Below are 16,365 nucleotides of genomic sequence, written 5' to 3'. Positions count from 1 at the left end.
CTCTCGAGGTCGACCAACAGCCTAACGACCAAATAATGGACCAGTTGCTCTCGGGGTCGACCAACAGCCTAACGACCAAATAATGGACCAGTTGCTCTCGGGGTCGACCAACAGCCTAACGACCAAATAATGGACCAGTTGCTCTCGAGGTAGTGACCAACAGCCTAACGACCAAATAATGGACCAGTTGCTCTCGGGTTCGACCAACAGCCTAACGACCAAATAATGGACCAGTTGCTCTCGGGTCGACCAACAGCCTAACGACCAAGGGTTCATCTGTCCCTGAAGCCCATAGTAATGGACCAGTTGCTCTGAGGTCGACCAACAGCCTAACGACCAAATAATGGACCAGTTGTCTCAGGGTTCGACCAACAGCCTAACGACCAAATAATGGACCAGTTGCTCTCGAGGTCGACCAACAGCCTAACGACCAAATAATGGACCAGTTGCTCTCGGGGTCGACCAACAGCCTAACGACCAAATAATGGACCAGTTGCCTAAATGGGGTCAGTCCTAAGGACCACCCATTAGTACTTGTCCACCACAACAAGTGAATGTGGATTTTTAGAATTTTATTCTCCCCCCTGCCGTCTCCTACCCCTCGCTCTCCTAAATCCCTACGTATTTTGTTCAACAAAACGGGTACCCAACTTCACACACCCACCTGGGTAACTTAGGAAACACCAATTCATTCGTCTGTAGCATCGGTCTCATTAACATGGTTATTGGACAATGGGGCCAGGCTACATTAGGATTTCAGTGTAGGGTTTCAGGGTTTCAGTGACCAGGGTTTCAGTGTGATATGAAAATGAATATTTAAGCAATAAGGCCCGAGGGGGTGTGGTATAACAGCCATTATAAACTGGGTGGTACAAGCACTGAATGCTAATTGGCTGACAGCCGTGGTATATCAGACCGTATACCACAGGTATGACAAAAAGTAATTTTACTGGTTCCCAGTTCATAATAAGGCACTGGGGGGAGGATATGGCCAATACACCACGACGAAAGGCTGTATCCAGGCTGTAATCCGCGTTGTGCCGTGCTTAGGAACAGCCCTTAGTTGTGGTATATTGGCCATATATGTGGTATATCACGGCTTTCAGCCAATCAGCATTCAGGTCTGGAACCACCCGGTTCATAATTAGTAATAGAACATGGGACCACTCTTTCCCAGAGCAGGTTTGTTTACACGCTGCAGAGCCAGATATGTTTAACCAAACCAATTTCAGATCTGTACACCCCCCCCTCCCCTCTCAGTCTCGCCCTGTCGTCCCAGTCTCTCCCCACCTGTGTGTGTCTGTGTGGAGAGGGGGCTTGTCTGTCTGCTGTAATGTAGTGGATATGTGCTGACTTAATCAAAGGGAGTGGAAACACATTTGGGTGCCCTTGATCACAGTCAGTTAGAGAGAGAGAGAGAGAGGGACGGAGAGAGACAGAGGGACGGAGAGAGACGGGGAGAGACAGAATAGAGAGAGAGACAGAGGGATGGGGAGAGACAGAATAGAGAGAGACAGAGGGATGGGGAGAGACAGAATAGAGAGAGACGGGGAGAGACGGAATAGAGAGAGACGGGGAGAGACGGAATAGAGAGAGACAGAGGGACGGGGAGAGACAGAGGGACGGGGAGAGAGGGACGGAAAGAGACGGGGAGAGAGGGACGGAAAGAGACGGGGAGAGACAGAATAGAGAGAGACGGGGAGAGACAGAATAGAGAGAGAGAGGGACGGGGAGAGACAGAATAGAGAGAGAGGGACGGGGAGAGACAGAATAGAGAGAGAGAGGGAGAGACAGAATAGAGAGGGACGGGGAGAGACGGAATAGAGAGAGACGGGGAGAGACGGAATAGAGAGAGACAGAGGGACGGGGAGAGACAGAATAGAGAGAGACGGGGAGAGACGGAATAGAGAGAGACAGAGGGATGGGGAGAGACGGAATTTAGAGAGACGGGGAGAGACGGAATAGAGAGAGACGGGGAGAGACGGAATAGAGAGAGACGGGGAGAGACGGAATCAAGAAAGACGGGGAGAGACAGAATAGAGAGAGACGGGGAGAGACGGAATACAGAGAGACAGAGGGACGGGGAGAGACGGAATATTAAGATGGGGAGAGACGGAATGGAGAGACGGGGAGAGACGGAATAGAGAGAGACGGGGAGAGACGGAATAGGGAGACAGGGAGAGACGGAAAAGAAGACGGGGAGAGACGGAATAGAGAGAGACGGGGAGAGACGGAATAGAGAGAGACGGGGAGAGACGGAATAGAGAGAGACAGAGGACGGGGAGAGACAGAGGGATAAGGCACTGGGGGGGGAGGATATGAGACAGAGGGACAGAGGGACGGGGAGAGACAGAGGGACGGGGATCCAGGGACGGAAAGAGACGGGGAGAGACAGAATAGAGAGAGACTTAGGGGAGAGACAGAATAGAGAGAGAGAGGGACGGGGAGAGACAGAATAGAGAGAGGGACGGAGAGAGACAGAATAGAGAGAGACGGGGAGAGACGGAATAGAGAGAGTTTCGGGGAGAGACGGAATAGAGAGAGACAGAGGACGGGGAGAGACAGAGGGACGGGGAGAGACAGAGGGACGGGGAGAGAGGGACGGAAAGAGACGGGGAGAGACAGAATAGAGAGACCGGGGAGAGACAGAATAGAGAGAGAGAGGGGGGGAGAGACAGAATAGAGAGAGAGGGACTGGAGAGAGACAGAATGGAGACGGGGAGAGACGGAATAGAGAGAGACGGGGAGAGACGGAATAGAGAGAGACAGAGGGACGGGGAGAGACAGAGGGACGGGGAGAGACGGAATAGAGAGAGACAGAGGGACGGGGAGAGACAGAGGGACGGGGAGAGACGGAATAGAGAGAGACGGGGAGAGACAGAATAGAGAGAGAGAGGGACGGGGAGAGACAGAATAGAGAGAGAGGGACGGGGAGAGACAGAATAGAGAGAGAGGGACGGGGAGAGACAGAATAGAGAGAGACGGGGAGAGACGGAATAGAGAGAGACGGGGAGAGACGGAATAGAGAGAGACAGAGAGACGGAATAGAGAGAGACAGAGGGACGGGGGAGAGACAGAGGGACAGGGGAGAGAGGGACGGAAAGAGACGGGGAGAGACAGAATAGAGAGAGAGAGGGACGGGGAGAGACAGAATAGAGAGAGACGGGGAGAGACGGAATAGAGAGAGACGGGGAGAGACGGAATAGAGACAGAATAGAGAGAGACAGAATAGAGAGAGACAGAATAGAGAGAGACAGAGGGATGGGGAGAGAGAATAGAGAGACAGAATAGAGAGAGACAGAGGGATGGGGAGAGAGAATAGAGAGACGGAATAGAGAGAGACGGAATAGAGAGAGACAGAATAGAGACAGAATAGAGACAGAATAGAGACAGAATAGAGACAGAATAGAGACAGAATAGAGACAGAATAGAGACGGGGAGTGACAGAATAGAGACAGAGGGAAGGGGAGAGACAGAATAGAGAGAGAGGGACGGGGAGAGACAGAATAGAGAGAGAGGGACGGGGAGAGACAGAATAGAGAGAGAGGGACGGGGAGAGACAGAAGAGAGACAGAGGGACGTGGAGAGACAGAAGAGAGAGAGAGAGAGACAGAGGGAGAACTGCAGTGTGAGGAGAGGCTGGCTCCATCTGGGGAGTGGTGGTGGTGGATCTCATCTTATCCAACCTGCAATCTGCAGAAACCCTGACCACGCAGGGTGGAACAATTCCTCTCTTCACCCTCTCCTCCCTTCTTCACTTCCCCGTCTTACTGGCCATCAGCCATGTTTGAGAGTGGCTGTGAAAACCCACACACCAGCTAGACTTAGTGTGTGGCTCCCTACACACAATGTTAATGTGTAACACAAACACTCTGGGAGATTTTACAAAGATATTTTAGAACACGGAGGGATTCCAGAACTCCAGAGACATTCTAGAATACCAGACAGATTCAGTGAGAGATGGACAATGAATGATAAAAAGGGCATGAGCGGTGATCTCATCTGTCCTTCTCAGAGTTGACAGACAGCTGCTCTGTATTCTAATGTGTGTGTTCCAATGCACACAGAACCATTGTTCCATTCAGCAGGGCTGGCATGACCTTTGCCCTCTGGGTTGCACTGGTCAGTCCCCGTAATGAGGAGCTCCTGGTACCGGCCTGAGCTTAGGGCTCTTACCTCATCAACCAACACACACACAGCTAGGAGAGGGATGGGACTGTGGTGGGGTGAGAGAGACTAAGCAAACAACAACTGGACAGGAAGAATAGTTAGGCCTCTCAATGGACATGACATTATACATCCTGTATAATGTATACGCCCAGTCAATCCAGAAGACCAGGCCCGTTTAAGACCATTGAGAGATGCAGCCCTGGAGATAACTGAGATAACTCCACACTGTAGGTCACAGCCACAACGTAGCTAGTCTGACCTGACTAGGACGTGAGCAGGTGGAGCAGGTGGAGAGAGGGAGGGGGAACAGAGGGAGAGGGAACAGAGGGAGAGAGGGAACAGAGGGAGAGAGGGAGGGGGAACAGAGGGCTGCCAGCTGTAGGATGTGAGCAGGTGGAAAGAGAGAGCACTAGGTGCCAGGTGGGCCAGCCAGACAGGGGAAGACAAACTACATCTGGCCCAGCTGCCAGCCTCCTTGCTGGGGTCGGCTCTCCTCGCCTCCCCCTCACCCCTCCTCCACCTTGCATATCTATAAAAAAGGCTAATCTGCGATATGATCTGTACAACAACAACAACCCACAACACAGATGCGTGTACACAACCTAAAGATGGAGACTGAAGAGGAACACCTTGTATATCCTCTGCTGCCTGCCTGACACACACACGGAGGGTTTACCAAAGACACTTCCTCTGCATGAACAGAGAGAGAGAGGGGGGGGTAGAGATGGCAGAAGGTGTATAAATAGCTATATATAAAGAGTAGACAGTTACATCGTTTTTTTTCCCTTCTCCCTTTGTCTCCTCCGTGACACTCAGTCTTCCCCGTTTCAGATGACAGTCTCTGTTCTCATGGTGACCAAGGCCGGATCGGGATCTGAGTTTAGAACCACGTCGAAGGGGATTCTACGATTCCTCCACATCACAATGGGAAAGATTCCTTTAGTTCCAAAACCAAAAGTCGCACCTCCAGACAGGCTCTAGTCAAATTATTTGCTTGAGGTGCATCCTCTATTTTCAGTTCTGATATATCAACAGGAAGTGTGTGCGTGTGCGTGCGTGCGTGCGTGCGTGCGTACACCCATACAGGAAACTAGAGCCTGGACCTACTGAGAAAGAAGCCAAACCATCCTGAACTGCAGCCACTACGGTTCTGTGCTGCCTTCCTAACAATCCAAATGAATCAAGTGCATTCAAATCTAATGACGCCTATGATGTGAATAAAGCCGCTTGACTTTAGGCCAAACCAAGAGAAACCACGCCTGATCTAGGATCAGTTTTCCATTTTAGATCATAGTCGATAGGGTTATCGGGGGACCCCGTAGCTGTCAGCACTACAACTCTGATGCTTAGTGAATATGGGCTCAGCCACCCAGGTTCCTGGCTCACTCTTGGTCAGTAGATCTCGCTCTCAAATTCCTCCCCTCTTTAGACTACGGTAGAGTACAGTAGTAGTCTGTTTTCCATTCTCTCCCTGTGGAGATTCTTACGAGCTGGCCTTGTTGACTCGTTCTCCCTTCAGACAACTATCTGTGGTCTGTTCCATGGCGGTGTGAATGCAGCTGAGTGAGACAGAGAGAGAACCAGGGGAGGGAAGGTATGTACATAACAAGCCGACAGACATGGCCAAAGGACCCAGCCAGCCAGGCTAAAAATACCCTGTCGAGGACAGGAGCACTAAAATGTTCCACACACACAGAGTTCCCACAAACACACACACCTTTTAGTCGGAGTCCACTACACATACTCTTGCAAAGACATGCACACACTTGACTCGACTACAGAGCACTATACTTTTTCCAAACTACTGGAAAGCGTTTTCCACCGTCTCGAGGGTCCAGCACTAGGCTGCACACTAAAAGCTGGCTCCATAGCGAGACCAACTCTCAGCTGGCTTACAGGCAGGTTACGGTGAGGACTCTGACAGGCAGGTTACGGTGAGGACTCTGACAGGCAGGTTACGGTGGGGACGGAGACTCTGACAGGCAGGTTACGGTGGGGACGGGGACTCTGACAGGGTGGGGACTCTGACAGGTTACGGTGAGGACGGAGACTCGACAGACAGGTTACGGTGAGGACGGAGACTCGACAGACAGGTTTTCTTTGCAATGAATCACAATAGCAATTGTTCACGTATTATAGCCATTAGTAATAGGCTCCATGGGAACCAATGTTACCCTCTTCTGTCCTGTAACAAAGTGTCGCAATAGCCAAACTACACAACCCGTTTCCTTTGCGGATGATAATCTGTATCATCGACATCGAGCTAGCCTGTAGCTGTGTCCAAAACAGCCCCCTATTTCATTTATAGTCCACTACAAAGAAAAGAAAGGAAAGGATACCTAGTCAGTTGTCTAACTGAATGCCTACACCTGAAATGTGGTCTTCCACATTTAACCCAACCGCTCTGAAGTGCAATATACAAGGACTATGGTGTCATTTGGGACAGTCTCAAGGTTTGAGAAGGGCTGTTCTGGCAGCATATTTTTTTTTTATTAATAACCTCGGTGCGAGGGGGCAGTATTTTCATTTTTGGGAAAAAAACATTCCCGTTTTAAAACGGGATATTTTGTCAGGAAAATATGCTAGAATATGCATATAATTGACAGCTATGGATAGAAAACACTAATGTTTCCAAAACTGTAAAGATATTGTCTGAGTATAACAGAACTGATGTTGCAGGCGAAAGCCTGAGAAAAATCCAATCGGAAAGTGCCCCAGGTTTTGAAAGCGCTGCGTTCCAATGACTCCAATGGCTGTGAATGTACCATCAACGAGCTTACGCTTTCTACGTATTCCCCAGGGTGTCTACAGCATTGTGACGTAGTTTTACGCATTTCTGTTGAAGAATAGCCGTAGGCGGCCACATTGCGTAAGTGGTCACATGGTGGCTCCGAGAGAGGTTCTCGCGTAAAATACAGAGGTAGCCATTACTCCAATCGGGCCTCCTGAAAAACTAATTGTCCCGACGGATAGATTATCGAATAGATATTAGAAGAACACCTTGAGGATTGATTAAAAACAATGTTTGCCATGTTTCTGTCGATATTATGGAGCTAATTTGGAATATTTTTCGGCATTGTGGTGACCGCAATTTCCGGGCGATTTCTCAGCCAAAACGTGAAGAACAAACGGAGCTATTTCGCCTACAAAAATAATCTTTTGGGAAAAAAAGAACATTGGCTGTCTACCTGAGAGTCTCGTGAGTGAAAACATCCGAAGTTCATCAAAGATAAACAATTTAATTTGATTGCTTTTCTGATTTCCGTGACAAGGTTGCCTGCTGCTAGCAAGGCATAATGCTATGCTATGATAAACTTACACAAATGCTTGTCTAGCTTTGGCTGTAAAGCATATTTTGAAAATCTGAGATGACAGGGTGATTAACAAAAGGCTAAGCTGTGTTCCAATATATTTCACTTGTGATTTTCATGAATAGGAATATTTTCTAGGAAGATTTGTCCGTTGCGTTATGCTAATTCGTGTCAGGCGATGATTACGCTCCCGGATCCGGGTTTGAGAGTCACAAGAAGTTTTAAAGAGTCACTTCACGATGTTAATCTTAAATTAGTGTGGACATTCTGAAATGCAACCAGTTTGTGAGAAGTAGGGCTAGACTTTACTCAAGCGATGACAATGACCTAGGCTACAGTGGGCAAACACGGAAATATTATTTACCCATTGTGGAGCGTCTAAGGTGAATTGCCCTCTCATTTGGGATGTTCCACTGAATTAGCCCTATGAACGAGTCAAACCCCTAACTCAGAAGGGGTAGAATTAGGCTGAATTAGAACTAACCGCTGTTTCAACCAACCGGTGGCTCTGTTCTGTGACTCTTGGCCGCCATGACAACGGCACGAAAGTATTAGGAACGGATTGGGTTTAAATGTCACAACTTCCACAAAATAACCATGACAACTTGGCCTCATGCCAGGCAAGGCTGTGTCGGCAGAGTGGCAGACAAAGACACCGGACTCAAAGACACCGAACAAATTGGTTGATAGCGTCAAAGCAACTATCTCCCTTACAACATGCAAATAGCTGAGCAATTCATCTCCCTTACAACATGCAAATAGCTGAGCAATTCATCTCCCTTATCAGAGGGGTATACGACAAAGATGGATCAATGTGTTTACCCAGCTAACTGAAAAGCAACCAGAAACAACTATTGATTTTCTGGTTAGTTTTTATTTTTTTAAAGCTAAACTTATGTGTTTTAGTGTTTTTAATCAATTACACCATGTCCAATTCAAGCTAATCTTAGGAAAAAAAATACAAAATAATATTTAGGCGTTAGCTGCTTTGTAGTACACCCAGACCCTGCTTTGTAGTACACCCATCAGGTATGACCTTTGACCAATGGGAGTGCACAGTAGGCCAACATCTCGGCATGTTTGCTGCTATATTAGGCTACTTCCTGTTTATTTTAGGCCTATTTGTTTAACTGGACCCACATCCGCTGTGTTTTCCCCCTTCAGCAACAGCAAGGATACGTCATCTCTGCAACCAGAACCACCTTTCCTGCTAGTTGATTTAACATAAAAGTTCAGATCCGTCCTGATAGACCAGCCTAAATAAAGCCCGAGATATCACACAGTACGTCATCAGTTATAACCATTGGCGTACAGATACAATCAAAAGTTTAGACAACTAACTCATTCATGGATTTTTCTGTTATTTTCACTATTTTCTACATTGTAGAATAATAGTGAAGATATCAAAAGTATGAAATAACACATGGAATCATGTAGTTAAAAAAATAAAAAATAAACAAGTTCAATCAAAATATCTTTTATATTCGAGATTCATCAAAGTAGCCACCCAATTGCCTGATGACAGCTCTGCACACTCTTGGCATTCTCTCAACCAGCTTCATGAGGAATGCTTTACCAACAGTCTTGAAGGAGTTCCCACATATGCTGAGCACTTGTTTGCTGCATTTCCTTCACTCTGCAGTCCAACTCATGCCAAAACATCTCAATTAGGTTGAGGTTGGGTGATTGTGGAGGCCAGGTCATCTGATGCAGCACTCCATCACTCTCCTTCTTGGTCAAATAGCCCTGTTGGGTCATTGTCCTGTTGCAAAACAAATGATAGAGAGATCATCATCAGGTATGGTCCATATGGTCCTTCTGTAGCTCAGTTGGTAGAGCATGGCGCTTGTAACGCCAGGGTAGTGGGTTCGATTCCCGGGACCACCCATACGTAGAATGTATGCACACATGACTGTAAGTCGCTTTGGATAAAAGCGTCTGCTAAATGGCATATATTATTATTATATTATTATCAGAGATCATCATCAGAGATCATCCGTTCACCTACTCTGCGTCTCACAAAGACACGGTTGATGGAACCAAAAATTTAAAAATTGGACTCCTCAGACCAAAAGGACAGAGTTCCACCGGTCTAATGTCCATTGCTCGTGTTTGGCAGAAGCAAGTCTCTTCTTTGTCCTTTAGTAGTGTTTTCTTTGCAACAATTTGACCATGAAGGCCTGATTCATGCAGTCTCCTCTGAACAGTTGATGTTGAGATGTGTGTTACTTGAAATGTGTGAAGCATTTACTTGGCCTGCAATTTCTGAGGCGGGTAACTCTAATGATCGTATCCTCTGCAGCAGAGGCAACTCTGGATTTTCCATTCCTGTGGCAGTCCTCATGAGACAGTTTCATCATAGCGATTGATATTTTTTGCGACTGCACTTGAAGAATCGTTAAGTTCTTGAAATCTTCCGGATTGACTGACCATCATGTCTTAAAGTAATGATGGACTGTTGTTTGTCTTTGCTTATTTGAGCTGTTCTTGCCATAATATGGACTTCTTAACCATTAACATAAAATTGATCAAAAATACAGTGTAATTATTGTTAATGTTGTAAATGACTATTGCAGCTGGAAACAGAAGATTTTTTTTTTATGGAGTATCTACATAGGCGTACAGAGGCCCATTATCAGCTACCATCACTCCTGTGTTCCAATGGCACGTTGTGTTAGCTAATCCAAGTTTATCATTTTAAAAGGGTAATTGATCATTAGAAAACCCTTTTGCAATTATGTTAACATAGCTGAAAATTGTTGTTCTAATTAAAGAAGCAATAAAACTGGCCTTCTTTAGACTAGTTGAGTATCTGAAGCATCAGCATGTGTGGGTTCGATTACAGGCTCAAAATGGTCAGAAACAAATAACTTTCTTCTGAAACTCATCAGTATGTTCTTGTTCTGAGAAATGGAGGCTATTCCATGTGAGAAATTGACAAAAAACTGAAGATCTCATACAACGCTGTGTACTACTCCCTTCACAGAACAGAGCAAACTGACTAACCAGAATAGTGAGGAGTGGGAGGCCACGGTGCACAACTGAGCAAGAGGAGAAGTGTATTAGAGTGTCTAGTTTGAGAAACAGAACCCTCACAGCTCCTCATTACCGATTGTTATGAATACTTGAAACCGGCCCTAATTAAAAATCGGCCATGCCAATTAAATCGGTCAACCTCTATTAACCATGTCTACAGTGTATTTCTGATCAATTTGATGTTATTTTAAAATGCACAAAAAAGTGCTTTTCTTTAAAAAAAAAAAACAAGGACATTTCTAAGTGACCTCAAACTTTTGAACGGTTGTGTGTGTGTATATATATATAGTCTATAACCATGACAACAGATAAGCCTACTTAAAATGGAGGGAATCAGCGTCATCTCTTAAAGTCTAACCACGAGTAATTGAGGGGGACAGTCCCAATCATAAGACTAATTGGCTTCAAAACACCATTTATTTTGTCCAACGATGCGTGAATGTCAGCCTGGGCTGATAGGGGCTGCTGCCTGCAGCAGTGTGGGGGTGATACAATAGCGTGATATGGACACCAGCTATTGGTACTAACTAATAAGCATTATAACAGTTCCAAATAGATATCCATTGTCTCGTGTATAGCCGTTGCTGAGTAGCTTGGCCCTGGGGACACCAATGATGATACACCTTTCAGTGATTCCTCACAAAACCAGGGAAACACCATACAAAATACTATGATTAGGGAGATTTTCACAAAATGTAATCCATAGAATAATTATTTAGAGGCAGGATTGTTAACACATATGACATTTATATCTAAAAGCATAATAGAGAAATAATTTATCAAAGATGGCATATTTATGACATGTTGGCCTTAGCCAGGCCTCCTTTAGGACTAAATAATGTTTTATCTGTCACAACACCATAATGAACTGCTAAGCATTGAGTAGTGTAGAGACAGCAGTTATAATACAACCCTAGTCATGACAACACCATAATGAACTGCTAAGCATTGTAACAGCTGAGTAGTGTAGGGACAGCAGTTACGATACAACCCTAGTCATGACAACACCATAATGAACTGCTAAGCATTGTAACAGCTGAGTAGTGTAGAGACAGCAGTTACGATACAACCCTAGTCATGACAACACCATAATGAACTGCTAAGCATTGTAACAGCTGAGTAGTGTAGAGACAGCAGTTACGATACAACCCTAGTCATGACAACACCATAACGAACTGCTAAGCATTGTAACAGCTGAGTAGTGTAGAGACAGCAGTTACGATACAACCCTAGTCATGACAACACCATAATGAACATTGCATTGTAACAGCTGAGTAGTGTAGAGACAGCAGTTACGATACAACCCTAGTCATGACAACACCATAATGAACTGCTAAGCATTGTAACAGCTGAGTAGTGTAGAGACAGCAGTTACGATACAACCCTAGTCATGACAACACCATAATGAACATTGCATTGTAACAGCTGAGTAGTGTAGAGACAGCAGTTACGATACAACCCTAGTCATGACAACACCATAATGAACATTGCATTGTAACAGCTGAGTAGTGTAGAGACAGCAGTTACGATACAACCCTAGTCATGACAACACCATAATGAACATTGCATTGTAACAGCTGAGTAGTGCAGAGACAGCAGTTACGATACAACCCTAGTCATGACAACACCATAATGAACATTGCATTGTACCAGCTGAGTAGTGTAGAGACAGCAGTTACGATACAACCCTAGTCATGACAACACCATAATGAACATTGCATTGTAACAGCTGAGTAGTGCAGAGACAGCAGTTACGATACAACTCTAGTCATGACAACACCATAATGAACATTGCATTGTAACAGCTGAGTAGTGTAGAGACAGCAGTTACGATACAACCCTCGTCATGACAACACCATAATGAACATTGCATTGTAACAGCTGAGTAGTGCAGAGACAGCAGTTACGATACAACCCTAGTCATGACAACACCATAATGAACATTGCATTGTAACAGCTGAGTAGTGTAGAGACAGCAGTTACGATACAACCCTCGTCATGACAACACCATAATGAACATTGCATTGTAACAGCTGAGTAGTGCAGAGACAGCAGTTACGATACAACCCTAGTCATGACAACACCATAATGAACATTGCATTGTAACAGCTGAGTAGTGTAGAGACAGCAGTTACGATACAACCCTCGTCATGACAACACCATAATGAACATTGCATTGTAACAGCTGAGTAGTGTAGAGACAGCAGTTACGATACAACCCTCGTCATGACAACACCATAATGAACATTGCATTGTACTAGCTGAGTAGTGTAGAGACAGCAGTTACGATACAACCCTCGTCATGACAACACCATAATGAACATTGCATTGTACTAGCTGAGTAGTGTAGAGACAGCAGTTACGATACAACCCTAGTCATGACAACACCATAATGAACATTGCATTGTACCAGCTGCAGAGCCGATGTATTTTCCTGTTTCACGTATCGTCTCCGATCTAGTCTTGGCTCATTATCTCCATCAGACAGGGACACATGAACTTCAGACTTTCATCAACGCCACTTCCTCAAATGCCCTTCAGTTCCGTCACATAGACAGTAACCAACAATGGCCACTGGAAAATAAATAGGCATCAAGTTCACATGGCAACTTTTTTTTTTTTTTCTCCAGCAGAACATGTTGGGGTTTTTTTTTTGCAGCCAAAACGCCATACACGTCACAGGAATTCCGTCGGTGAAAATAAAAGAGGGTACAAAAATAATGGTATGATACAGAAATAAAAACAGGAACAGCAGCATGGTAAGTAAAGGCACAATGACGTCAGCCAGCTGGACCTTGGAAAGCACTGCTCATCATCACCTTATTAATAAATGAATAACCAGTATCCACTGTCCAGATAGAGACAGTGGGGGGGACGCAACATCCACAGAAAGTCACTGATAATGTCTGCTAGGCTACTGTCTACTATGTCATTCTAGCTAAGGAAGTGACTACATTGTGATGGAATTCAACACAGTAGCAAAATAGCTACAGTACCGGTATGTTTGGTTTTGATAGCAGGTATGTTTGGTTTTGATCTAAGCACACAGACTCATCCCAAGATGTACTCTTGAGGAGCCACCATTACCCCTTGAGGAGCCGCCATTACCCCTTGAGGAGCCGCCATTACCCCTTGAGGAGCCGCCATTACCCCTTGGGGAGCCGCCATTACCCCTTGAGGAGCCGCCATTACCCCTTGGGGAGCCACCATTACCCCTTGAGGAGCCACCATTGCCCCTTGAGGAGCCACCATTGCCCCTTGAGGAGCCACCATTGCCCCTTGAGGAGCCACCATTGCCCCTTGAGGAGCCACCATTGCCCCTTGAGGAGCCACCATTACCCCTTGAGGAGCCACCATTACCCCTTGAGGAGCCACCATTACCCCTTGAGGAGCCACCATTACCCCTTGAGGAGCCACCATTACCCCTTGAGGAGCCACCATTACCCCTTGAGGAGCCACCATTACCCCTTGAGGAGCCACCATTACCCCTTAAGGAGCCACCATTACCCCTTAAGGAGCCACCATTACCCCTTAAGGATCCACCATTACCCCTTAAGGAACCACCATTACCCCTTAAGGAGCAAGGACTCCATCTAAATGTGAATCGATTCTCAACTGCAATACGGTTCTAGAAACATAAAGCCCTGCACTCTCATATCACATTCAAATCATTTCACAAATGCTAAATATACACGTACTATAAGACAGTTTTAACCTGCATCATCACAGTTGCAGCCAACAGGATTTCTCAGTGACAACACATTTCTGACGGCCTTCTGTTAAACACAGCCTTAATTCCGTTACACACAGGTGTTTGGAGCATGCTAGATATCTAATTAACACAGGTGGTCCCTCAGTCTTCTGTCAACAACGCGCTGTAACATGGAGACATGGCAGTGTGGGAACACTAACTCTATAAAAAGACGTGTAACCGCAATAGATTCACCAAGCGTCAGGGCTCTTAACAAAACTCCCCTCATACAGAAGACGCCTACATCCAATGACTCTTATGTGTAATGTAATGGAACTGAGAGTCATGATCAAGGGCTAACACACAGACAGACAGCAGACAGACAAGAAACATGAGGATTGACAGTAGACAGGCAGGCGTCCACCCCCACCCACACATATATACTCACAATCAAGGTGTTTCTTCTTGGGGCCGCTGACTTCGTGCGTCGTGGCCTTGCACACGGCTTTACTGATCGCAGACCCGGTCATGCTGTGCTGTGCCGCTGCGAAGCGATCCGTTATAGACTGTCCTGACATTGTGTTTCACCGTTTCGCTACAAAACCCACTATGATTAGTTAGATGATAAACACACACACACACACACACACACAGTGTCCAACGATTGGATATTAGCTGACGTGCGTAACACCAGTGATGGCAAGGAGGTTTCTGGCCACGGGAATCGGTCCCGTTAAAAATAAGTGGTATGACGTCCTAGTCCAGTATCGCTGAAAGATCTCCGAATAATTTTAGGTTTTTTTTTGTTGTTTGTTGCAACCTAAAAAATAAAAAAAATCCGGACACACAATATGTTATTATGTCTTGAATAAGCAAATCAATTAACAACTTAACTAGTTAACGTTAGCTATCATTAACAAGGTATTCTGTATAGTAACAAACCAAACACACAACAGCAACAAAAAGGTTGACATCTAACAAGTAAACTAGCTTTGTGTTAGCTAATATTTCCGTTTCTGCGCTCGAACCACGAATGAGTCCCACTATGCAATTTGTAAACAGAAATGTCAGCTCGCTGGCTACATATAAACATCTCTAGCTATCTGGATACCTACGGGTCAATTTAACAAGACCACTGGCGAAACAACCCTGAATTATGATCACAGTTTTTAGCCAAACTAGCTAAAACAGTTAGTTACTACTCAAATAAAATCCCTCTTCTTCAGAATTCAACTTCCACTGAGGTTTTGTGTGTTTCGGTTACCTCGAAAAGACCGGTCCCTTTTTTGGGGGGTTTCGAGTGAAACATAACGAAAATAGGCAAACGTGAAACTATCAAACTTTCCCCAACTTGTCTTGAGCTTCAGACTAGATGTGTAGACGGAGAGAAGACAGCAGCCAGTTGACCGGCCTTCCTGCTATAACACAACACCCTCTAACTACCTAGTGTCGTCCTGTCTCAACCCTGCTTCCTCCGAGTCCGGTACTAGGAGAGGAACACCTGAATTTAACCTATTTGGTCCGATATATATCCATGAAATTGGCAACAACAAAAACTACAACAACAACAAAAAAAACACCCGTCAGAAACCACTGAACCTTGACATCCAACTCATATCGTCGTCTTTTGTATTATTCACGTCTTGTTGAATATGTAGGAATATGTAAGGGCTTGGCTCCACTTGCTGCCTGTCTACTACCGTGGACAAAATGGCAGCGTAGGAATCAGCTGATCTGAGAAAGAGTTGATTGGATGGGACCTTGGACCGTGTCGGAAATTTAAGGTAGAAATGTGACGACGGTCATGACACGTCTAAGACTAATACAGAAATAAACGTTGTTTAATTTGTTTAAATAAAATCAAAACTCCACAGCAATTTACAATGTTTTTATTCATTGAATAAATTGTTATTCAAGCTCTCATTTATCCGCTGTATATGTGATTTTAACCATGTAATAGTTACACATTTAAGGTCGTATTAAATTATTTCTCAAACTCGGTGTCCTTGATTGACTCTCGCGCTCCGAGTATGGAACATTGTGTGCCTGAAAATCCTGAGAAGGACAATGATGTGCATTATTATTAGCCTGCCTGCCTTCTATCTGTGCGACGTGCGCACAAAATATATGACGACGCTCAAGGTAATTTCCCCCGGT

At 45.4% G+C, this 16,365-nt stretch overlaps 1 protein-coding gene across 6 annotated transcripts in view; it reads right to left on the bottom strand.

Moving 5' to 3' along the window:
• LOC118379639 (phosphatidylinositol-binding clathrin assembly protein-like) overlaps positions 1-15,942 on the bottom strand; it is an 82,064-nt gene extending 66,122 nt beyond the window's left edge. For 2 of the 6 annotated variants that reach the window (XM_052497706.1, XM_052497707.1), the window contains exon 1: positions 14,657-15,939. In XM_052497706.1, the coding sequence (XP_052353666.1) occupies positions 14,657-14,786 (130 nt within the window). In that variant the 5' untranslated portion in view covers positions 14,787-15,939. Of the gene's footprint in view, positions 1-14,656 lie in introns of all 6 variants that reach the window. The other 4 variants (XM_052497708.1, XM_052497709.1, XM_052497705.1 and 1 more) reach the window with 3 other exon arrangements.
• Positions 15,943-16,365: the final 423 nt, after the last annotated feature.

This window comes from Oncorhynchus keta, chromosome 35 (genome assembly GCF_023373465.1).
Source record: "Oncorhynchus keta strain PuntledgeMale-10-30-2019 chromosome 35, Oket_V2, whole genome shotgun sequence".
In the NCBI taxonomy this organism is placed as follows: Eukaryota; Metazoa; Chordata; class Actinopteri; order Salmoniformes; family Salmonidae; genus Oncorhynchus; species Oncorhynchus keta.
The sequence above is the reverse complement of the archived record's forward strand: the minus strand, read 5'-3'. Positions and strand labels throughout refer to the sequence as shown.